Here is a 24,183-nt window from a genome sequence, read left to right as displayed (position 1 = left end):
ACCATAATTACACACTATCCTTTCCAGAGAATTATTATTATTGTTGTTGTTACTACTACTTCTACTACTACTACTTGGTACCAGGGATTGAACTCAGAGGTACATTACTACTGAGACACATCACCAACCATTTTTATTTTTTGTTTTTAAAAAATATTTATTTTTTTAGGTGTAGTTGGACACAATATCTTTATTTATTTATTTTTATGTGGTACTGAGGATCTCAGTACCCAATTTTAAGGCTAATTTATAGTGACAGAAAGCATATTAGTGGCTTCTTGGGAATAGGACACAAGTATACAGAGAAATCAAAGAAATGATTACAATGGGACATAAAGAAAGGTGTGAGGGTAGTAGAGAGATTAATTACCTTGTTTATGGTGTTTGTATTATTAATGTGCATATATATCTCACAATATATACACATATGTATATATATATATATATACATATACATGACAAGTTTGTCAAATTGTACACTTTAAATATGTGTAGCCTAATTATAACTCAATAAAGCTACTTAAAAAATTCTCTCCAAGCCTGATGCTGAGGTGCATGCATATAATCCCAGTGACTTGTGAGGCTGAGGCAGAAGGAGCACAAGTGCAAGGCCAGCCTCAGCAACTTAGCAAGACCCTGTCTTGAAATGAAAAATAAAAAGGGCTAGGGTGTAGCTCAGTGGTAGAGTGCCCCAGGGTTCAATCCCCAGTACCAAAACCCAAATCAAACCAAACAAAAACAAAGCTCTCCAAAGTGTCATACTACTTTTATATCCAGTAGGTGGCAGTTGGAACCAGGAATTTTGCCAGAGTGTTAACGTCTTATCCTCCAGTAGTACTTTAGTTTGTAAAATAACATATGGGAAGAGTAATAACAAGCAAAAAACAATAACAAACAGAACCAAACCCAAAAAAGTAATAATAAGGTAGGTTAGCTTCATGGTATATTTTATGAGATTATGATGAAAACAAAAAGGAACATAATTGTAATAAATCATTATCAAGTTTCTGTTTATTAGTTTTTGAATCTTTAGATAAAGTAAGTAGGGAATGCAGAATAAAGAATAGATATGGACCCATTCCAACCACCCTGAGATACTTGTAAAAGTTAAGAGGCTGGTTGATAGTTGAACAACTCTTTTTTTTTTAATCTTTATTTTGTCTTTTTTTTTTTTTTTATGTGGTGCTGAGGATCGAACCCAGTGCCTCACGCATGGCAGGCTAGTGCACTACTACTTGAGCCACATCCCCAACCCCTGATAGTTGAACAACTCTTTGCATTTTTATAAGACCTTTTACTGAAAGTCTTAGAGTGTGTTAACAAACCACCTGACATCCCCTGTTAAAAATGCTATACTTTAAAAAAATTGTAAATTAATGTGGCAGGGTTATAGCTTAGTGGAAAAAGCATGTACTTAGTATGCATGAGGCCCTGAGTTCAATCACTAGTACCCCAAAATTGTAAAATTAAAATCTAACCCTGTTAATATCATTGCTTCATTTTTCTAATCTAGATTGAAATTTCAGCCCCAGAATTCTCTGCTTGTCTTCAAAGCCTCATTCAGCATGAAGGAAAATCTGTTACTCATCCAGCGTAGGGATAGGGGGCAATTCCTTTGACCCCCAGGCCAGTTATCTGTTGGAAAAGAGAGAAACTCTGAAAAAAGTTAATTCACAAATATTCTTCAAAAGCATCCTCCCCCTGATTGAACCCAGGGGTGTTTAACCAATGAGCCACATCCCTAGCTTGTTTAATTTTTTTTTTTTAGATAGGGTCATGCTAAGTTGCTCAGGGCCTTGCTAAATTGCTGAGGCTGGCTTTGAACTTTTGATCCTCCTGCCTCAGCCTCCTGGGTCTCTGGGATTACTCTCTGGGACTACAGAGCCCAGCCAACTTATTTTTAGCCACCTGCTGTCCTTGTTTTATTTCCTATCACAGAAAAGAATTACTTGATTAGGTATTTATGATCCAACTCAAATATCCATATGGATTATAATCTAAGTAGCGACCACTCACAAGAAACTTGGATTTAAACATCAAATTTATTTCTATCATCTTCCTACCTGTTAAGGAAGTGGTTCCTACATTTCTTTTCAGCTCAAAAAAGTCTGTGATTTTTGTCAATGTTTGTTCTGTTGCAAAAATAAATTATCAAAAACCTGAAAATAGGGCTGGGATTGTGGCTCAGCGGTAGAGCACTCGCCTAACAGGGGTGAGACCTGGGTTCAATCCTCAACACCACATTAAAAATAAAAGGCATTGTGTTGTGTCCATCTACACCTGAAAAATAAATGTTAAAAAATCCCTGAAAATATTCTTAAGATATAAAAATAATCAAGTGATCTTGTAAACATGTTTCAGACATCAGTTTTCCAAGCTCATTTTATTCATTTGATGGATACTAACAAATACTACTAAAGCTCAAAAATATTTTAAAATACTGTACAAAGTAGGTTAAATATATCATCCTGGACTCTAGGTAACAGCCTACAAAATCTAAATAAAATACTTTTAGGTCTAGCATGATAAGCTTAACACATCAACTAGAATTATGTTTTGGAAGTATGCAAAAGCACCACTCAGTTCTCTACCTCACCCCCAAAATAAAAGAAATAGTTTTATTACCTTGAAAATTCCACCAGCTTCAGGTTGCCTCAGAAGACTCTCAGAGTCCATTCCATCCCGGGCACAGGTGACATACATTTCAGAGTAATCCTTTCCTCCAAAGCAGCATGAAGTTGTTTTGTCAACAGGCAACTTCACTGTTTGGAGTCTTTTCCCTAGATAGACAAATAGTTTATTTGAAGTTTAGTTCTAAAAAATTCCAACCTGTCAAGTATTTCTGGACCCTTTGTGGAGTTCTAAGAAGACCATGCAGGTCAGAACTCATCCATGTATTTAAGTTGCCTTCCCTGATGATTTATTTTGAGCAAAGAGACTTACCTCTATAGGAAAAGAAGCTCTGCTTGTAAATTTCGGGCTATATCTTTGGCCTTTTCTAAAATCATCCAGATGAGACCAGTGAATATATCTCTAACTTTACTAGTATTGAGGTCCCTAGCATCTGGTGTTTTCTAGACTTGGCAAAGATTGCACTTTGCTGTGGGCCTACCTGTCTCAGGATCTAAACGAATCACTCTTCCTCCATTGTAGCAGGCCACCCAAAGCTTCCCTTCAGTGTCAATACACATTCCATCTGGGATTTGCTCATCTTTCTCCAGCTTGTAAACACTTCTTCGGTTGGCTTTGGTTAAAAAAACAAAACCAAAAACACAAGAAAGCAACAGCCATTCAATACAGAGAATCACACAATGAACTCTTAAGCTGATTATAAATACTGATCACCTCTGCTTATCCAGTGTCTGGCATGTGAACAAAGGATTATTACCACATGATTTGGGGTGAATTAACTCCCTTTTGTTTTGGTACAGACATATGTGCCTCAGCTTTCAGAAGAAGATGGAAAAAAAGAATTATTTTATTTTTGTGTTTCTGGGGATGGAATTCAGGGCCTCACACTTGCTAGGCAAGTGTTCTACCTCTGAGTTTGCCCTCCAATCCAAGTAAACTTCTTTGTTTTTGGTACTATTTGGTACTGGGGATTGATTCTTGGCGTATTTTACCATTGAGCTACATCCCCAGTCCTTTTTATTCTTTATTTCAAGACAGAGTCTCACTAGATTTCTGAGGCTGGCCTTGAAGTTGTGATCCTTCTGCTTCAGCCTACTGAGTTGCTGGGATTACAGGCATGTGCCACTGTGCCCAGCTCCAAGTAAACTTCTTAAAAAACTATCAATCAAGCAGAGAGGAGGGTGTGTGTGTGTGTGTGTGTGGGGAAGACGGTAGAATTAAATGGACATTATTACCCCTATGTATGGGTATAATTGCATGTATGGTGATTGTACATCATGTACACCAGAGAAATGAAAAGTCGTGCTCCATTTGTTTAAAAAAATAAAATAAATTAATAAAAAATATCAATAGGTAGTTATCTTTGAGACTGACCTGAATTGAGGCCCTGCAGGCCCATCTCAGATACTCTTTAGTCTTGTGGTTACACTTTTGCTGTTTTAGTTACAAAAATGCCTACTTTGATTAAGTCCAAGATCTATAAAGCAACTTAATGGTGAACAAATTGTGTCCTCAAACTAGGAAGATATATGAGATTTTTTTCTGCCTGACCACATGCTCCAAAATCAAGACTAAATATTAGAAGAAATTGCATATGAAAGGAGGGGCATCATGAAACCCATTGCCTGGTTAAAGTGGGGGATCATGGTATACAAAAAAACACACATCAAAAAAGTACAGGACTGGGTGGTGCATGCCTGTAGTCCCAGCAACTCAGGAGACTGAAGCAAGAGGATCACAAGTCTAAGCAACTTAGCAAGCCCCTCTCTCAAAATAAAAAAATAAAAAGGGCTGAAGATGTAGCTCAGTGGTAAAGTGTTTCTGTGTTCAATCCTCCTTACCAAAGGAAAAAAAATCAGGTCACTACAGTAATCAGATTGAAATATAATGAAAAAATGTTCAAACCATGTGTAAGGAAAATGGATAAAAACAGTCATAAAAAAGAACACTACATATTTCTAAGCAAAAGTATCTGTACTGGAATATTTTACCTCTGATTAAATCTGCATGGAGAGCCTTGTGATTTTTTTCAAGTCATTTTTATGATTGGTTTTGCTCTTTTGGTCTGGCACCTTTCATCAAACAGTTCAAGGACTCCCTTCTAAATTTTTCTAAATAATTCCTTCCTTTCTAGTTTCCAAATATGTCTTATTTACAGCACATTGATGGAATTGAACCAACCTGTAACTGCTTTTCTGTTTTCAAAGTTGTTAATTTGCCTCTGAGTCCATGATCATGTAAAGTACAAATAAAGATTAGGAACCAAACTCTAATTTTCTTTTATCCCACACTGTTCTATATTATTGATCTTTAGGTACTTCTGTTAGAACAGGATTCTTTTTCCAGAGAATACCTTTCTGATGATGGTGGAAAGAAAGGATTAATGGTCTATGCATATTAGGCCAACCTTGACCACATTTTCATTGTGTTGAGGACCACAGTTTAGCAGTTCAGTTAAGTCTGTGTAATCATTATTATATGGGAATAATAACATTGGAAAATTCTGTATTTGACAAGTAAGGACCTCTTCACATGGATTGAAGGAGAGGTGCCTTACTAATCACAAACATGAAAAGTATACCAGCAGTATTGAGAAAAATAATGATAAAGTACATACAGATCTGTCCTGTCTGCAGGTTGTAGTCAAAGGCATCCACAGAGTAGGATAGGCTGTCAATGTAATAAAAGATTTTGTGGTCCAGGGACCAATCCAACCCATTGGAAATGTCCACTTGGTCAAAGTACTTCTTCACATGGTGGTCAGGAAAGAGAGAGTACAGGGACCCTTGGTGTCGCTCAAGTACTGCTGGGGCTGTTTCCTCGGCCATGGTACCTACAAAAACCAAAGAGCACTGAGCTGGGCCCCACAGTATCTAATTCCATGCACAACACCATTCTTTCTCATCAGAGATCCTTTCCAGTATTTAAATCATGGGAATTGCCAGGTACAGTAGCACACACCTCTAATTCCAGTGGGTTGGGAGGCTGAGGCTGGAGGATTGCAAATTCCAAACCAGCCCCAGCAAATTAGTGAGGCCCTAAGCAGCTTAGAGAGACCCTGTCTCAAAATAAAAAAAAAAATAGAAATAAAAATAGGGGCTGGGGTTGTGGCTCAGTGGTAAGAGCATTTGCCTAGCATGTGTGAGGCCCTAGGTTCGATTCTCAGCACCACATACAAATAAATGAATAAAATAAAGGTTCATAACATCTAAAAAATATTTTAAAAAAGAAAAGGAACTTTATTTGAATCTAATGTATGAAATATGATATGTCAAGAGCTTTGTAATGTTTTGAACAACCAATAAAAAAAGGAAAAAAAAAAGAGTGTATGTGTGTGTGTGTGTATCTTTTTTTTAAAAAGAGAGAGAGAGGGGCTGGGGATGTGGCTCAGGCTGTAGCGCGCTCGCCTGGCATGCGTGCGGCCCCGGGTTCGATCCTCAGCACCGCATACAAACAAAGATGTTGTGTCCGCCTAGAACTGAAAAATAAATATTAGAAAATTCTCTCTCTTTCTCTCTCTCTCTCTCCTTTAAAAAAAAAAGAGAGAGAGAGAGAGAGAATTTTAATATTTATTTTTTAGTTTTCGGCGGACACAACATCTTTGTTTGTATGTGGTACTGAGGATTGAACCCGGGCCGCACGCATGCCAGGCGAGCGCGCTACCGCTTGAGCCACATCCCCAGCCCCATAGGTGTGCATCTTAAAAAAATAAAAATAAAAAGGGCTGGGGATGTGGCTCAGTGGTTAATCGCCCCTGGGTTCAATCCCTGGTACCAAATAAAAAAATAAATAATCTTAAAAAAATAAACCAGGGAATTACTGTACATCTCAAGTTGGAATACACATCATATATATGTATATATGCATATATATTCACTTTTTTGTGGTACTAAGGATGGAACCCAGGGGTGCTCTATTGAGCTAAATCCCCAGCCCTATTTATTTATTTGGTACTGGGGATGGAACTCAATGGTGCTTAACCACTGAGCCATATCCCCAGCCCTTTATTTTTTGAGACAGGGTCTCACTAAGTTGCTTAGGGCCTCACTAAGATGCTGAGGCTGACCTCGAATTTGTGATCCTCTTGCCTCAGCTTCCTAAGTCACTGGAATTACAGGCATGAGACACCATGCCTCACTCTTTATTTTTTCAGGCAGGGTTTCATTAAGTTGTTGAGGGTCTCCCTAAATTGCTGAGCTGGCCTTAAACTTGCAATTTTCTTGGCTCTGCCTCCTGAGTCACTGAGACTATAGACAAGCACCACTACACCAAATTTAGGTTTTACATTTTTAAAAATGACAAATACCTTGCTTATAATGCAAATTAAAACTATGCTGAGGGTCTGGGGTTGTGGTTCAGTGGTAGAGCACTTGCCTAGCATGTGTGAGGCACTGGGTTCAATCCTCAGCACCACATAAAAATAAATAAAATAAAGGTATTAATAAAAAATTATGCTGAGACATTCCGATTCCTAATAAGATGGGGTAGACATGTGCCAACTTCATTTTCTCCTACTGAGAACAACTCTAAAACCTGGACAACATGCATGGTACAGCTATTTATTTATTTATTTATTTATGTATCACTAGGGATAGAACCTGAGGCCTTGTGCATGCTAGGCAAGTGCTTTACCACTGAGCTACATCACCAGCCCTTATATTTTTATTTATTTATAAGTATATTTTAAATTGTTGATGGACATTTATTTTATTCATTTATTTATATGCAGTGCAGAGAATTGAACCCAGTGCTTCACACATACTAGGCAAGTGCTCTACCACTGAGCTACAACTCCAGTCCCTTAATTTTTATTTTGAAGGGTCTTACTAAGTTGCTTAGGGCCTTGCTAAGTTGCTAAAGCTGGCCTTATTCTTCTCCTGCCTCAGTCTCCTTAGTCACTGGGATTACAGGCATATACCACCATGCCTGGTCAAGAAAAGGAAACTCTTGAAGATCAGAGGGCATGGAAGAAGCACCTGGGTTATTTCCATTCTGTTTTCTCCTTTTTCTCATGCACCAGTCTCTAGACAGTTTGTTAGCAGGGGTAGCAACAGCAGAGTGGCCAGAAATAGGAAAATACAGGAATCAAAACTCTGAAGGAAGGGGATATTCCTTTCCATTTGGTTATGCTGCATGCTAAGCACTTTTACTTTGATTATTTTTTTTAAACCCTTTGCTTTTAAATTCTTTTCTTCTCTGTCCTTTTGCTGCTTGACCCCATAGGCAGCATCATCATAGAAATGGGTGGTTTCTGGCTAGAGAAATGAAAAGGAGAGCTCCAGGAAACTGGAAAGTACTGAGAGATAATAAAGAGGCAGTTGCTGAGGAATGCAATCCTCCAAAGCTATTTAGGAACACCTAGGCTCACCCCCAATTTGTACATACATGTATTGGATTCTAATCAGTATATTAAAGATTTGGGGCCCAGTGTGGTGTAATTCCAGCTACTTAGGAGGCTGAGACAGGAGGATTACAAGTTCAAGGCCAACTGGGCAACTTAGTGAGACCCTGCCTCAAAATAAAACAAAAAAGAGGGGCTTGGGATGTAGCACAGAGGTAGAACCTTCTTGTGTTCAATTTCCAGAACCACCACCAACAAAAACAACAAAAAAGATTTTTGGAGCGAAGCCAATGGCCTTCTATACCAGACCGATTACTGACAGGCACACATATGGGATAGATGCTCTTAGTACCTAATAGAAAGCATGTTGGAACTTGTGGTCTTACCCTAAACATATATAGTGCCTGCTAAGACAATTATAACAACATGTTCTATAGGATTTAAACAGGACTCAGGGGCTTCTCATATTCAAAATGTCTAAGATACAACAGAAGATGATTTGATACTATAGTTTGGGTATTGGATGTCCTTAAAGGTCCATGTGTAACAGGCTTGGTCCCTAGGGTGGTGCTACTAGGAGGTGCTGTGGACCTTTAGGAGGTGAAGTCTCATGGGAAGTTCTTAGGTAATGGGGTGGGGGGTTGCCCTTGAAGGGGATTGTGGGACCCTGGCTGGTCTAGTCACTCTTTGCTTCTTGACTCAGGAGGTGAGCAGTTTGCTGTGTTATGCATTTCTAATATGATGAGCTGCTTCACCAGAGACTCAAAACAATGGCTCATGGACTGGGACCTCCAAAACTATGTGCCCAAATAAAATTTTTCTCTTCTTTTTAAATTTTTACAAATATTTTTTAGTTATGTATGGACACAATGCCTTTATTTATTTTTATGTGGTGCTGAGGATCAAACCCAGTGCTTCACACGTGCTAGGCAAGCACTCTACCATTAAATTACAACTCCAGACCCTAAAACTTTTCTCTTTACAAGTTAATTCCCTCAGATATTTTGTTATAGTGACAGAAAACCGACTAATACACTTGGTAACATAAAGAGACATGGAAATAAACTCACATAGGAAACTACAATTAACAGATGGTGAAAATGATATGGCAGATGTTGGAATTAATTCACAAAGACTACTGCAACTCAAAAACAGTCTTCAAACAAAACTCAAAATTGACAATATCAGCAAGGAAATACAAGATATAAAGAATAACCAAATGAAGATTTTAGAAATGATTTTTTTTGAGGCTGATTTTTTTCTATGTTGTCCACACAGGCCTCAAACTTCTGGGCTCAAGTAATCTTCCTGCTTTAGACTCCCAAGTAGTAGGGACTACAGGTATGCATCCACACATCCAGCTTAGAACTGAAAATTTTAGAATTGACTCAATAGCAGAATAGTGATGACAGAAAAGAATCAGTGTTCCTGATGATAGACAAATAGAAATTATATAATCTGGGACTAGGGGAATAGCTCAGTGGTAGAGAGTATGCTCAGCATGTGCAAGGCCCTAAATTCAATACCCAGCCCCCACCCCCTGCAAATATTATACAATCTGAACCAGAGAGGAAGAGAAAAAAGATTGGAAGCAAAAGGAACAGAGCCTCAGAGATCAATGGAACAAAAAGGCTGATGCATCACCCCCCCCCCCACCAAGCTTGGGGAAAAGCATAAAAGTATAGATTTAAGAATGTGAGCAAGCCTGGCATGGTGGTACATACCTGTAATCCTGGAGGCTGAGGAAGGAGGATTGTAAATTCAAAGGTAGCCTCAGCAACTCATTGAGGCCCTAAGCAACTCAGTGAGATCCTGTCTCTAAATAAAATACAAAAAGGGCTGAGGATGTGGCTCAGTGGTTAAGTGCCCTTGGGTTTAATACCTAGTATAAAAATAAAATGGTGAGCGAGGGCTGGGGTTGTGGCTCAGTGGTAGAGCACTTGCTTAACACATGTGAGGCACTGGGTTTTATCCTCAGCATCACATAAAAATAAATAAATGAAATAAAGGCATTTTGAAAAAGAAGGTGAGCAACTCCAAACCAGGATAAATGCATGCTTAGATACATAATCAAATCGCTGAAAATTAAAATCAAATTTGTAAGCAATGAAAGAAAAATAACACATTACACACAGGGGAATAGTGATTTCAGGGACAAAGAAAGGAACTAATTATTTAAAATGGTCAGTTTACTAAGAATATATAGTAATCCTAAACATGTGTGTGCTTAACAACAGGGCTTCAAAATATGCAAAGCAAAAGTCGGAAGTAGGGGCTGGGGATATAGCTCATTTGGTAGAGTACTTGCCTCGCATGCACATGGCCCTGAGTTCAATCCCCAGCATCACACACATAGAAAAAGTTAGAAGTGAAAGGAGAAATAGAAAAAATACAGAATTATTGTTGGAGACTATCACCATTCTTTTCTCAGTAATAGATACAAGTAGATATAAAATCAGTAAAGACATAGAAGAATGGAATACCCTCAGCCAATTGAATCTAATTGATATTTGTAGAACACTCCATCCAACAATAGAAGACACATTCTTCTCAAATGCATATAGAATATTTTATGTATTGTAGTCATTATTTGATATTCTGAACTTGAGTGTGACCTCAGGGAACAGAGCAGAATCTGACTATAATGAAGAAACTGGAAAGCTCACCTACTATATCATATATCATCTGAAAGAAAAGCAAGTTAGAGGAGGAAAATGAATTATAAATGGGAAACCTGAATAGCAAGCAAGACCAGGTAGTTCTTCCGATCCTGGGAAGAAGGATGATCACAGAGCAATTTCTTGTTATAGGACATTTGAGTTTGTTTCATGAATCTACACTATCTGTCTCACAGGAAGAGATGCCTGGAACATGAATGTGAAAGGCCTCCTTAGAAAGGGCTTTTCCTTATTGAGAGAGAATAACCTGGTGTGTGCTTTACCATGTAGTAATGAGCACAGACATGTCAGACCTTGGGTGTGGTGATACTTCCAGGGTATGATCACCAGGAGACTCCTTCTAGACTGTCAGATGTCTCTTTTCTGGGCCTGAGACATTTCTAAACACCTGTTGAGAACTATTACCGTTCTCTTGAAAAATGTCCCCAGGTGCTTCTGGCAGTGCATACCACCAGTAGGTACAACCATGATGACATAATTTTCAGAGGTTTTCTGATGACCCAGAGACTCCAGATTAAGAACTCAGGTCTCAGGATGGGCCTGGTAGCTTGGAAGGCTGAGGCAGGAGGACTGTATTTGAGACCACCCTCAGCAACTTAGCGAGGCCCTAAGCAACTTGGACAGAGCCTGTCTCAAAATAAAAACATAATAAGGGCTGGGGTTGTAGCTTAGGGATCAAGTGATCCCTGGGTTCAATCCCCAGTATTGAGGACAGCAAAACAAAGCAAAACTCAGGCCTTAGAAGATATCTTTTTTCTCATAAAGTATCACAGAACTGTAAACTTCTAGCCATAAGGGAGAGAGAAAAAAATTGACTTCATTAGGAAGAGTCAATCATAATTCTTTATCTTTAAGCAATTACTGGCAGAAGGGCTTCTAGTGGCTTTTCATCTTTAACCTTTCAACCTGCCCTGCACAATATCTATGGTCATATAAAGTCCAGGAAGTTGGGGAACATTTTACAGCCAGTTGCTCAGATCTCATGTGTCTTCCATGGTGACAGTGAATGGAGCCAGGATAGTGTCATCAACAGCCATGAGGGGACAGCGTGGGAAGGTGGAAATATCAGGGACGAAGATCAACTTTGGCTAATTTATAAGGTTGTTAATGATGTAAGGTATATGTCTGAAGTGCAATATCTAATTTGAAACTGTTAACTAAAATTTTTTTCAAAGCTGAATAGAAGTCATTCTGCAGCCATCATAGTCAAGATTGGTTCAAACAAGAATTAACAATGAATGTAAAACTTAACAGAGCAATTTGAATGAGTGCCAGAGTATTTGCTTGGATTTAAAGTATCTCTCCATGTTGCAGCCAGCCTCAAGAAACCTAACTTTCTTTTTCAGAGCTAGAGATTGAACCTAGGGACACTCTACCACTGAGCTACATGCCAAGACCTTTTTTATTTCTTATTTTGAAGCAGGGTCTCACTAAGTTGCCCAGGCTGGACTTAAACTTGTGATCTTTCTGCTTTAGCCTTCCAAGTAGCTGAGATTTGGCTTCAAGATAGGTCCAAAAGATCCCTGCCTCTCAGTTTTAACACTCTTGTGTAGACCTTTCCATCCATCATTGTCTGTGTGATCAATATCAGACAGCAGAAACGATAGTATATCACTTCTAGGATTTGTTATAAGACTATAGCTTTCATCCTGCATGTTTTTCTCCCCTGCCCCTCATCACTAGCTCTAGGGGAAGTCTGTCTTAAACAGTCCTATGGAAATACCCATGAGGTAAGAAACTGAAGGTTCCCTCTTGTCCACCCCTATGTGAGTGAACCTGGAAGCAAATCCTTCAAGTTCCTTCAGAGAATCCATCCCCAGCTGACAGTTTGATTACAAGTTTATGAGACAGAATGAAACAGAAACATCTAGCTACACCCACATTCTTGACCTTCCGAAAATAAGTGTGATAATATGTATTTGTTATTTTAAGCCACTAACTTTCAGGGTAATTTGCTACACAGTGATATAACTAACAAATCCCACAAACTGCTTATAAATTACAGTGAAGCTGGGCATGGGTGTGGTGGCACATGCTTGTAATCCCAGCTGCTTGAGAGGGAGGTTGAGGCAGGAGGATCTTGGAGTTCAAAGCCAGCCTCAGAGATTTAGCAAGGCCTTAACCAACTCAGTGAGACCTTGTCTCTAAATAAAATAAAATAAAGAGTTGAGGATGTGGCTCAGTGGTTACATGTCCTTAGGTTCAATGCTTGGTACCAAAAAAAAAAAAAAAATTGCAGTAAAAAAGCAGTTATTGTAGACAGGTGCAGTGATACATAACTGTAATCCCAGCTACTTGGGAGGCTGAGACAGGAGGATCACAAGTTCAAGGCCAGCCTGGGCAACATAGTGAGACCCTGTCTCTAAATAAATAAGTAAGGGCCAGGGATGTAGCTCAGTGGCAGAAAACAACTGGGTTAAATCCCTACTGTCATACACACAAACCCGCAAAGCAAAGCAAAGCAAAGCAAAGCAAAGCAAAGCAAAGCAAAACAAAACAAAACACACTTACTATGAAATAGAGAAATCTGACAGGACCTTAACCTGGTGACTAAAATTAACATCACCAATGAGGGGCAGAGGGACATCATGTGCCTCCACATGAGATACTCTGAGAAGGACAGAACATCACTTACACAGTATTCCAGCCAAGAATGAATAACATTAAGCTAATCACAAGAAACATCAGATTACTACAAAATGAAGAATGTTCTATTTAAAAAAGTGTTGGGGGAGTTAGGTGGGACTGAATCCTTTAAAAATGGTAATGCCATAAAAAACAAAGAAAGCTCATGGCAGTGTTCCAGATTAGAGGATGAAAAGACAAGGCAAGTAAGTCTAACACACTATCCCAGATTTGATCCTTTATTGAAAGGGGAAAAATTCTTTTTTTTTTTTTGTGCTGCTGGGGATTGAACCCAGGGCCTTGTCATGCTTAGGTACGCCCTCCACTGCTCAGCTATACTCACAGCCCAAAAAATTCTATAAAGGATATTTGGTCAATTCACATAACTAAAATATAGACAGTACATCAGATAAAATTATTGAATCAATGTTAAAATTCTTCACGTTGGAAGAATATGTTATTTTTCTTGGGAAATTCACACTCAAGTAGTCTAGGGGTAAAGACTCATGATTTATATGCAACGTATTCTCAAATGATTCTGGAGATAGTTAAGTTTAGACATTGCAAATGTTAAAGGAAGAGGAACAAAATGTTAACAGGTGATTTTAGGCAAAAGGTGTATAGTTGTTTTAGTATTATTACATTTTTCCTGTAAATTTGTTTTTGTGTGTGGTACTGGGGATTAAAATCAGGGTTTCACACGTGCTAGGCAAGTGCTCTATTATTAAACTACACCCCAAGCCCTTTTTATTTTTATTTTAAGACAACCTCGATAAGTTTCCCAGACTGACCTTTAACTTTCTGCTGCCTTAGCCTCCTGAGTATTTGGGATTACAGCATGCACAGTGGCACTAGCTCTGTAAAATTGAAATTATTTCCAATTTAAAGGGACTGGGGATGTAGCTCAGTGGTAGAGTGCTTGCTTGCCTAGCATGTCTGATGTCCTAGGTTACATCCCCTGCACCACAAAAACAAAACAAACAAACAAAACTCTAAGACCCTCTTGAATAACACTTTGACTACTACAGCAATGAGAACTTTCCAAGTCATAGTGTTTCCTTCAAATCTCAGCAAGCAGATGCTAGAAAAAAAATCATACCAGCAAAGTATCTCCCAGCGGGATCCACCTTCCCATCATTGAATCGATTATTTTTCTTGTCTTTATCCACTGTAGCCAGCACAACTACTGATTGATCCTCCCAGTTCAAAGCACAGAACTTTGTTCCAACTGTGGCGACATAGCCTCCTGACTGGCGGAGGGCCACTGAGCTGACTGGGGCATCTGTAGAGGCAAAAGCAATAGTTAGAAGACAACAAACAGTCCAGTGGCTAAGCAGCACACTGAGGCCATGATGTTACCTGACATCTCTTAAAGAAGGACTCTACTGATTTTGATAATGAGAGCATTCTCTTCCTCCTGTTGAATAGCAAAGGCTACATAACTCAATATTTTTTTTTTGAGCATGAACTCTATATGCTGTTTTGGGTAGCAAAGATAGGAAGGTGAATATGATCCAACTCCTTTGAAAGCTCCCAGGCTCATGGGAGAAGAGAAGTCAAACCACAGCAACTGAGGCTGGGCATGTGGCTCTATGGTAGAGTGCTTGCCTAGCATGCATGAGGCCCTGGGTTCAATACCCTGCACCAAAACAAAACAAAACAAAACAAAAAAATCACTGTAGCCTCAATACACTTGGGCAGGCACTACCTCAAATCTACAGGGTGAGTCCCTAATCTTGGGGTACCAAAAGAGTCCACACAGAGTGAGTGATAATCAATTTGCCTGACTTCCAGGAAATTTGGAGACTTGAACTTCAGTTCCAGAAAATAGGTTTTGTGACATCTCTCTTCTTCGATACAATAATTACTTGTCTTTTTCAGTGCTGAGATGGAACTCAGGACTTCGAGCATGCTAGGGAAGTGCTCTACCACTGAGTTTTACCCCCAGATATTTTTCCGTATCTAACTGAACATTGCTTCTCAAATCTTGTTTGGGAGATAAACATGGTAAAAATAGCAGAAATGTAGATGTAGTGATAATATAGTAACACATCTTCATTATGTTATTTTGTATTTTTAAAATTTAGATTTTTCTGGGTTTAATATTTTTCCATGTATAACAAAGCTTTTTTTTTGCAGTGCTGGGGATCAGCTATTTTTTATATATATTTTAAAGTGGAGAGATGAGTTACTATGGAGAGAAGTCAAAGGAAATGAATTTATTAGAATTTATTTTGAAAACATTTCCTAAACACCTAATCAATTGGTGCTTAGTACTGGGCTCTCTTAGTTCAAAAACCTGCTCAAAGCTCAAGTCAAGTTATTGAGGGTACCAAGGAATGTGCAGGACACTATTAGGAGGGTCAGACCCTCCTCAAGGATCTTATTCTATAGACTAAGACCAAGAACTGCTGACATCACAAGCCCTTTTCATGGTTTGGGGTGGAGTGCTTTACAGATTAGGGGTAGACATGTGTACATACTGGAAAAGAGAACTAGGGGCTGGGTGTGATGGTGCATGCCTGTAACCCCAGCAGCTCAGGAGGCTGAGGCAAGAGGATTGCTAGTTCAAAGCCAGCCTCAGCAACTTAACAAGGCACTAAGCAACTCAGTGAGACCCTATCTCTAAATAAAATACAAAAAAGGACTGGGGATGTGGTTCAGTAGTTAAGCACCCCTGGCTTCAATACCTGGTATCAAAAAAAAAAAAAAAAAAAAAAAGAAAGAAAGAAAGAAAGAAAGAAAGAAAGAAAAGAAAAAAGGAGAACTAGGGAAGGCAATTCCCCCCATCCTCCAGGTCACAGTCACTTTGCCCCCAGCAGCAGTCATATTTCCTAGGAGAATTAAAAGGCTGCTTCCAGGCTGGGGTGTAGCTCAGTAGCAGAGTACATACTTAGCATGTGAAAGGGGTCCATTCCCATCATCACCCCCACACTCCCTGCCCAGAAAGTTTCAGTTTTCCAACTGAATTCATGGGCAGAAATCAGGAATTCCCAAGGTTACAGGAATTCCTGATATCTTTTCCCATGAACACAATAATGAAAACAAGAAACTTCTTTCTCTTTTGATAATTACACCAGCTCATTGCCTTGGGCCATAGAAAGCAATAAACTCCTTCTCTGGAAAGTGCAGGGACCTAAATGGTATCACACTGAAATGCACATGAAATTCCATCAGGAATTCTACATTTGTGCAGTGATCAAAGTTAGTCTTGGTTGATGATTTTGAAGTTCAGAAACTCTTATTTTCACACTCACAGAAGGGATATGTTTTTTATTTTTTTATTATTTTGAAAATTAAGATCGGTGGCCTTTGAAGTGTCACTAACCAAGTCTTCCAATTTTCAGTGCTGTTATCTAATGATGTTAAGGGAAGATAGCTACTATAGTTCCTCTACAGCAAAACAAAAAAAACTGGAGGCCTGGAGGTGCAGCTCAGTGGTAGAGCACTTGCCTAGCACGCACTAGGCCCTGGGTTCCCTCCCCAACACTGCAAAAAGAAAAAAACAACCAATCAAACAAAACTGTGAATATGCCCCTCACTTTAAGTGGATGAGGGAAGCATTGATGATCCATAATTTACTTCTGGGTCAAAGTGAGAGAACACAGAACTCTGACACAGAGAATGTGACAATCGAAAAGGTCTTAAAGCACATTAAGTATGCTTTAACAAGAAGGTCCCAGGGGAATGACAAACAAGGAGACCATCCCTCCCCTAACTGTAAAGATGTGAGGCCAACTTCATCCTTACCCACGGTCATTCGCTGCACTTGGTTGGTGAGCAAATTCCAACGGCACACCTTTTTTGCAGGAATGTCTACGAAGAGCAGAGAGTTGGATGATTCTTCCCATACTGGAGACTCACCACACCAGCAATTCTCTGGCAAAACACACTCAATCTTAATGGAAGACATTGTCGTGGGAGAGACCTATTGAAGGTAACAGAGATCAAATGAAATGTAATTGCATGGACCAAATTCAGCACCACACCTGTTTTAAAACCCTGGTAAAAATCCCAATACAGACTACACATATAGCTTGTTTTATGGTATTTTGCAGATATTGCATTTTTACAAATTGAAAGTTTATGACACCCTGAGTGGAACAAACCTATTGGCACCATTTTTCTAACAGTTCAGATAATACTGAACTTTTTTTAGCAATAAAATATTTTAAATTAAGCTATGCACATTTTAAGCATAATGCTATTTCACACTTAATAGAATACTGGATATTTTAAACATAACTTTTTTTTTGGTTCCAAGGATTAAACCCAGGGGTGCTTAACCACTAAGTAACATCCCCAGCCCATTATTATTATTATTATTATTATTTGAGACAGGGTCTTGCTAAGTTGCTTAGAGCCTCCATAAGTTTCTGAGGCTGGCTCTGAACTTGCAATCCTCCTGCCTCAGCCTCCTGAGCTGCTGGGATGATAGGCATGAGTCCGTAAACATAACTTTTTTTTTTTTTGTAGTTGTAGATGGACAAAATGCCTTTATTTTATTTTTTTACTTTTTATGTGGTGCTGAGGATTGAACCCAGTGTCTCACACATGCTAGGCAAGCGCTTTGCACTGAGCTACAGCCCCAGTCCTAAACAAAATTTTATTATTAGATAATTTACTCTATTTCAGTGTTCTGGAAGTGAACCTGAAATCTCTCTGAGATATGCCTTGTTTTTTTTTTTCAATTACTGGGGGTTAAACCTGGGACCTTGCACATGCTTGGCAAGCAGTTTACCACTGAATTATACCCCCAGTCCTTTTAAAGTTTTATTTTGAGATAGGTTCTCACTAAGCTGCCCAGGCTGGCCTCAAACTTGTCATCCTCCTGCCTTAGCCTCCCAAGTAGCTGGGATTACAGGCGTACGCCACTGCACTTGCCACTTGTTTCATTAGAACTGGAAAGGCAAGGCATACTTTCCCAAAGTCAGAACAAGATAGGCAATGTGACAGGAGGAGACATGTAGGAGGAAGAAAGAGCTGATAAGAGATAACACAAGACAGCTTCAGTCAACTTACCAGTGGGATTTTCTTTTTTATAAAGAAGAAAAAAAGTATCCACACCTTGGTGCTAGTGACCCTCAGAAAGCTGGCTGTTCAGATAGTGCAAGGCCACCCTTTATGCCAGCACCCTGGTCCCCAAAGTAGGTCAGGGGCGGGCAATTCTCTCATTGGTGGCTGACTTGGGTGTCTGCAGGTCACTTTCTCTTGCTTGTTCCCCCTTACCCATCTGTCGGTGCTATTGATCCCCCTTGGAGGCCAGGACCTTCCTGATCTACATTTTTAGAAATATGTTCACCAATGATAATACACTGAATTAGAACTAATATCCAGGGCTGAGTGTAGCTCAATGGTAGAGCACTTGCCTAGCATGTGCTAGGCCCTGGGGTTCAATTCCCAGCATAACTCCCTCCCCCTCAAAAAAAAATACCTCCTAACATCCTTTTTCAAAATCAGGCAATGCGGGGAGCTGGGGTTGCAGCTCAGTGGTAGAGTGCTTGCCAACCATGTGTGAGATATTGGGTTTGATCCTCAGCACCACATAAAAATAAATAAAATAAAGGCATTATGTCCATTTACAATTAAAAATTTATTTTTAAAAAATAAGAAAAAAACAGGCAATGGAAGGGGTGGTAAAAGGATATCAGCAAGGTACAAGTGGTGGAGGAACCAACAGCCCCTCTGCTATGTCTTGCTTCCTAAGAAGGCATGGTGCCAGTTTGGCAAAGAGTCTTGAACACAGGCAAGGAACATTCTATGCTGGGACTTTAGGCCAGAGATGGTGATGAGTGAACTGGGAGAAGAAAAAGAAAAATTATCCAGAAAAAAAAAAAAGGTCAGATAAGAATCCCATGTGAAAGGCAACTTTCCTCTTTCCCCAAGTCTTCCTTGAGTGAGCAGGCTTCCAGTGCTGATAAAAATTTCCTGCAATTTCATGCTTCTGTCTTATATCTGCTTTGAGCTAAGAAGTCATCCACATGGGTGGGCAAATGAATAGAAGACAGAGAAAAAAGGAAAAATAATCTTTGGTTTAATGTTTCCTTCAAAAACACTTTTTTTTTTTTTTTTTTTTTAAACTCACAGCTCAAACTCAGATACTGCCTGCCAGCCTCCTAGCATCTGGAATGTTCATTGGCTGTTAAATATTGGCTCAGACTCCAAAGGCCTTCCTGCTATCAATCTTAGATAAGCCTCAAGATCAGACAAGCGGCTTTTGCAATAGTGACTTTCAACCCCAGGCTCTATCTCTATCTCTCGATCCTGCAAGTTGGGGGCTGCCAAATGTCCCATTTCTAACCCCTGCCCTGGCCGCCTAAGGGTGGCCAGGGCGGGGAGAGAGGGGACAAACATCAGGGGCCCCGCACTGTACCTGGGGTATTTGTGCAGAGAGACAGGGTCTTTGCACAATCTGGTAGTGCCCCTGCAGCCTCGGGGCGACGATCACAGAAGCGCCAGCGATAGCAAGACACGGGGAAGCTGCAGGCTGAGCTTGCCTTGTTCCTGGTGCGCAGCTCTGCTGTGGGCGCCAGGGCCTGTGGGAAGCGATCCCAGGGCACAGGATTGGGCACGATTGGGCACGGGGCAATCGATCTCCTTCCGGCTTCCCGCGGTTGAGAAATTGGGTCCTGTGGGTCTCAAACCGAAGTTGCCTGGGCCTTTCCTTTCCAGGGAGGGGGTGGGGAAGCAGGCCCAACCCGGGCACTCACCCAGGTCGGGTCCGGTGATTTATGCAGTAGCCAAAAGGTCTGGCAGAGGACCGCGGGGAGGGGAATCTTTGCCTGGGGCACTGTGGCTGGGCAGGTGGATGACCTCAGGCCTGGAGACAGGTGCGGACAGCTACCCCACTTGCTGGCCCTTTCCTCTCCTGGGTCCAAAATTACATTCCTTTCCCAAGGCTGGAAGAATCCTGCAAAGCCACCCTGGGAAGAGGTGGGGGTGCGTGTGTCGGTAGAGACTTAGGGCTCAAGGAACCTAAACTTTGGAGTTTGGACGTATATCTAAAGTTCATCTCTTACTTAAGTCAACAACAACAAAAAGGTTATTAAAATGCCTAACAAGGTTCTGGTTAAATACAAACAGGTTAAAAAGGAAAGAACAAAGTGGTTAAACAAATCCTCCCTCTTTCCTAGTCAGGAAGACCCTGAAGGCTGGAGGTCAACTCTTGCAAAACTTCTCTTTGGTGGAGAAGAGAAGCCGCTTTATTTGATTTGATTTTAAAATTACATGGAATAAATGATCGTAAGCAGCATTCAGACTCATATTCCCCATCCCTGATCCTGCTGCCTGATCATCCATACTTTCTTTGAATAACCCACAAGTTTAAAAAAATTTAAAATTCTCTCTCTCTCTCTCTTTCTCTCTCTCTCTCTCTTTTTTTTTTTTTTTTTTTTTTTTTTTTGCAGTGCTAAGAATGGAACCAGGGCCTCACATATGCTAGGCAAGAGTTCTACCATTGAGAGAACTGAGCTACAGCCCAGTCTCTAAGAGATTTTTTTTTTAAGTATGGAGAGCTGCAGACAGAATGGTGCCGGTCTCCAGGGACTAGAGGAGGAATTACCTGTCCTGGTGAAGTAAGGGAAACTTCTGGGGTGTTGAAAGCATTCTGTATACATGTAGAGGCTTGAGTTGCACAGGTGTATGTACTGTCAAAATCATTCAGTGGTACATTCATACATTTTATTGTATGTATTGAATCCAAGATCTGTATTCCCTCATTATTTATCTGTCCCAATTTAGTGTCCCATTTCCCTGCCATTTGGACTATATTAAAATCCCTTAGTACATTAAAGCACGCAATTTGGCATTCCAACTTTTCATTCACTAAGGAGGAAGGGCTAGAAATCAAGATCTAAAAGTACAAGAAAGCTCCATGCAATGGCGCTATCTCAGCTAAAATCTTGTATTTTTTTGCAGTGCTAGGGATGGGAAAAGACTTTTAAACTTTCTTCTTTAGCACTAGGGAATCTCTAGGATTCTGCTATGCTTCCCCCCGCCCCCTTTCTCTTTTTCCAGAGCTGAGGATTGAACCCAGGGCCTCATGTGGTCTGAGCCATATGCCCGCCTTATAATACTTTCTAAGAAGTTTCTTCCTATCCATGACTTCCTCTACCTCCTCAGTGCTAATGACCACCCCTATCTCATATCTCAGCCTAGCTGTCTCTTGGTGCTTTCTTCATAAGCAAGTTTTAAACTGCAAATTAAATTTATTTAAAAACAGATAGCTATTTAGGTTATCTATTTCTTCTTGAATGTATTTGGTAATGTGTGTCTTTGAAGGCATTTGTCTATTTTGTCTTTGCCATTGACTTTATCGGCACAAGGTTGTTTATTATAATATTCCTGTATTATCCTTTTAATATCAATCCTTAGCAGTGTCATTTCTTATTTCTTGTTTTTTTTTCTCTTTTTGGTACTGGGAATTGAACCCAGGGATGCTTTACCACTGAGCCACATCTTCAGCCTTTTTTATTTTTCATTTTAAGGCAGTGTCTTACTAAGGTGTTCAGGCTGGCCTCGAACTTGTGATCCTCCTGTCTCAGTCTTCTAAGTTGCTAGGATTAAAGGCATGTACCACTGCACCCAGCTTTCTTTCTCACTTCTGATACTAATGATTTGCCTTTCTTTTTAAAAATCAGCCTCATTAGAGGCTTATTAATTTTATCTAATTTTCTGAAAGAAACAGATTTCAATTTCAATGGTTTTCTCTATATTTTTTAATTCCTTTTTTTGTGATACTGGGGAGGGAACTCATGGTCCTCACACATAATAGGCAAGCTCTCTATCACTGAGCTATATCTTCAGCCCTTTTCAAAAATTATTTTTATTTTGAGCCAAGCATGGTGGTGCATGCCTGTAATCCCGGAGACTTGGGAGGTTGAGAGGCAGGAGGATGGCAAATTTGAGGCCAGCCTGGACAATTTAGTGAGACCCTGTCTCAAAAATGAAAATAAACTGGGCACAGTGGTGTACACCTGTAATCCCAGTGACTGGGAGGCTGAGGAAGGAGGATAGTAAGTTCAAAGTCAGCCTCAGCAATTTAGCGAGGCCCTAAGCAATTTAGTGAGATTCTGTCTCTATATGGAGAGAGTTGGTAGTGTGGTTCAGTAGCTAAGCACTCCTGGGTTCAATCCCTGGTACCAAAATAAATAAATAAAATAAATTAAAATAAAAGAGCTGGGGATGTAGCTCAATAGTACTACATGCCTGAGTTCAATCTGCAGTACTGCAAAAAAAAAATTTTTTTTTTTTTTTTGAGACAGGGTCTTTCTAAATTGCCCAGGCTGGCCTCCAATTTGCAATTCTTCTGCCTCAGACTCCTGAGTAGCTGGGATTATAGGTGTGTGTCACTATCTCAGACTCTCTTTTCTATTTTCTGTTTCACTGATTTCAACTCTGACCTTTATAATTTCCTTTCTTCCACCTACTTTGAATTTCATTTCATCTTCTTTTTTGAATTTCTTAAGGTGGGAGATGAGGCCATTGATTTGAGACCCTTTCCTTTCTAATGTGAGCATTAAGTGCTCTAGAATTCCCACTTGTTTTGTTTTTCATTCTATTCAAAGCATTTTCTATAATTTCCTTTTTGAGTACTTCTTTGATTCCTGTAGTTGAGAAGTGTGTTGTTTGATTTCCAGGAATTGGATTTCCAGAGATATTTCTATTATTCATTTCTAATTTTATTCCATTGGGGTCAAATAACATAATTTGTTTGACTTAAATCCTTTCCTTTAAAAAGTATTTTTATTAGTTGTTGATGGACCTTTATTTTATTTATTTATATGTGGAACTGGGGATCAAACCCAGTGCTTCACACATGCTAGGCAAGTGTTCTACCACTGAGCCACAACCCCAGCCCCCTGACTTGAATCCTTTAAAATATATTTTGGGGCCTGGTGCGGTGTGCATGCTTGTAGTCCCAGCAGCCTAGGAGGCTAAGGCAGGAGGATTCAAATTTGAGGCCAGCCTCAGCAACTTACCAAGACCCTGTCTCAAAAAAAAAAAAAAAAAGTCCGGAGATGTACTAAGTGGTTAAGTGCCTTTGGGTTCAATCCCTGATACCAAACCAAACAAAAAACCTTTTTGGCTTAAAACAATGGAAAGTTAATTCCTCACAATTCTGGATGACAGAAATCCAAGGACATTGACATTGAATATCAAAGTGTTGATGTAATCATTCTTACTCCATAGAATCTAGAAGAGAATCATTCCTTGAATCTTCTAGCTTCTAATGGTTGCTAGTATTCCTTGGTTTGTGCCGTGTATGTGTGTTTGTTGTGCTGGGATTGAACCCAGGGGTGCTCTACCACTGAGATATATCCCCAGTCTTTAAAATTGTTTTTTTTTTTTAAAGAGAGAGTGAGAGAGGAGAGAGAGAGAGAGAGAGAGAGAGAGAGAGAGAATTTTTTAATATTTATTTTTTAGTTATCGGCGGACACAACATCTTTGTTTGTATGTGGTGCTAAGAATCGAACTCGGGCCGCATGCATGCCAGGCGAGCGCGCTACCACTTGAGCCACATCCCCAGCCCCTTTAAAATTGTTTTTGAGACAGCGTCTCATTAAATTTCCCAGGCTGGCCTTGATCTTGTGATCTTCCTGCCTCAACCTCCAGAGTAGCTGTGATTAGAGGTGTGCACCATTATGTCTGGCTGGCATATTTTAAATTTATTAAAACTTGCTTTGTGGACCAGAAATTGTTCTTTTTTTATGGATTGGGGATCAAATCCAGGGCTTTGTGCATGCTAGGCAAGTGTTCTACCACTGAACTATCCCCCCATCCCTAATCTATCTTTTTTTGGTGGGAGGTACCTGGGATTAAACTCAGGGGTACTCGACCACTGAGCCACATCCTCAGCCCTATTTATATTTTATTTAGAGACAGGATCTCATGGAGTTGCTTAGTGCC

The 24,183-nt window shown here is 39.9% G+C and overlaps 2 protein-coding genes across 2 annotated transcripts in view; both read right to left on the bottom strand.

The window, feature by feature from the left end:
- Positions 1-24,183, bottom strand: part of LOC143639426 (uncharacterized) — an 831,269-nt gene that overhangs the window by 266,090 nt on the left and 540,996 nt on the right.
- Positions 984-19,893, bottom strand: Rgn (regucalcin). The gene is made up of 7 exons (XM_077107588.1): positions 19,649-19,893; positions 17,026-17,203; positions 14,375-14,557; positions 5,249-5,464; positions 3,113-3,244; positions 2,626-2,780; positions 984-1,635 (listed from the first exon to the last, which is right to left on the bottom strand). The coding sequence occupies exons 2-7, from the start codon at positions 17,186-17,188 to the stop codon at positions 1,585-1,587; spliced, it is 900 nt and encodes a 299-aa protein (XP_076963703.1). The 5' UTR covers positions 17,189-17,203; positions 19,649-19,893; the 3' UTR covers positions 984-1,584.

The sequence above is a fragment of the Callospermophilus lateralis genome, chromosome X (genome assembly GCF_048772815.1).
Source record: "Callospermophilus lateralis isolate mCalLat2 chromosome X, mCalLat2.hap1, whole genome shotgun sequence".
Classification (NCBI taxonomy): Eukaryota; Metazoa; Chordata; class Mammalia; order Rodentia; family Sciuridae; genus Callospermophilus; species Callospermophilus lateralis.
Note: the sequence above shows the minus strand (reverse complement) of the source record. Positions and strands in the feature narration are given on the sequence as shown.

What these genes read in the sequence shown, in the direction of transcription:
- Rgn (XM_077107588.1), bottom strand. Translation starts at nt 17,188, where the DNA reads ATGTCTTCCATTAAGATTGAGTGTGTTTTGCCAGAGAATTGCTGGTGT. An exon ending in CGCTGGGAGATACTTTGCTG is followed by an intron (nt 5,465 to 14,374) that starts GTATGATTTTTT and finishes TGGTTTTTGTAG; the next exon opens with GTACCATGGCCGAGGAAACA. An exon ending in CCTGCAGACAGGACAGATCT is followed by an intron (nt 3,245 to 5,248) that starts GTATGTACTTTA and finishes TTTTAACCAAAG; the next exon opens with CCAACCGAAGAAGTGTTTAC.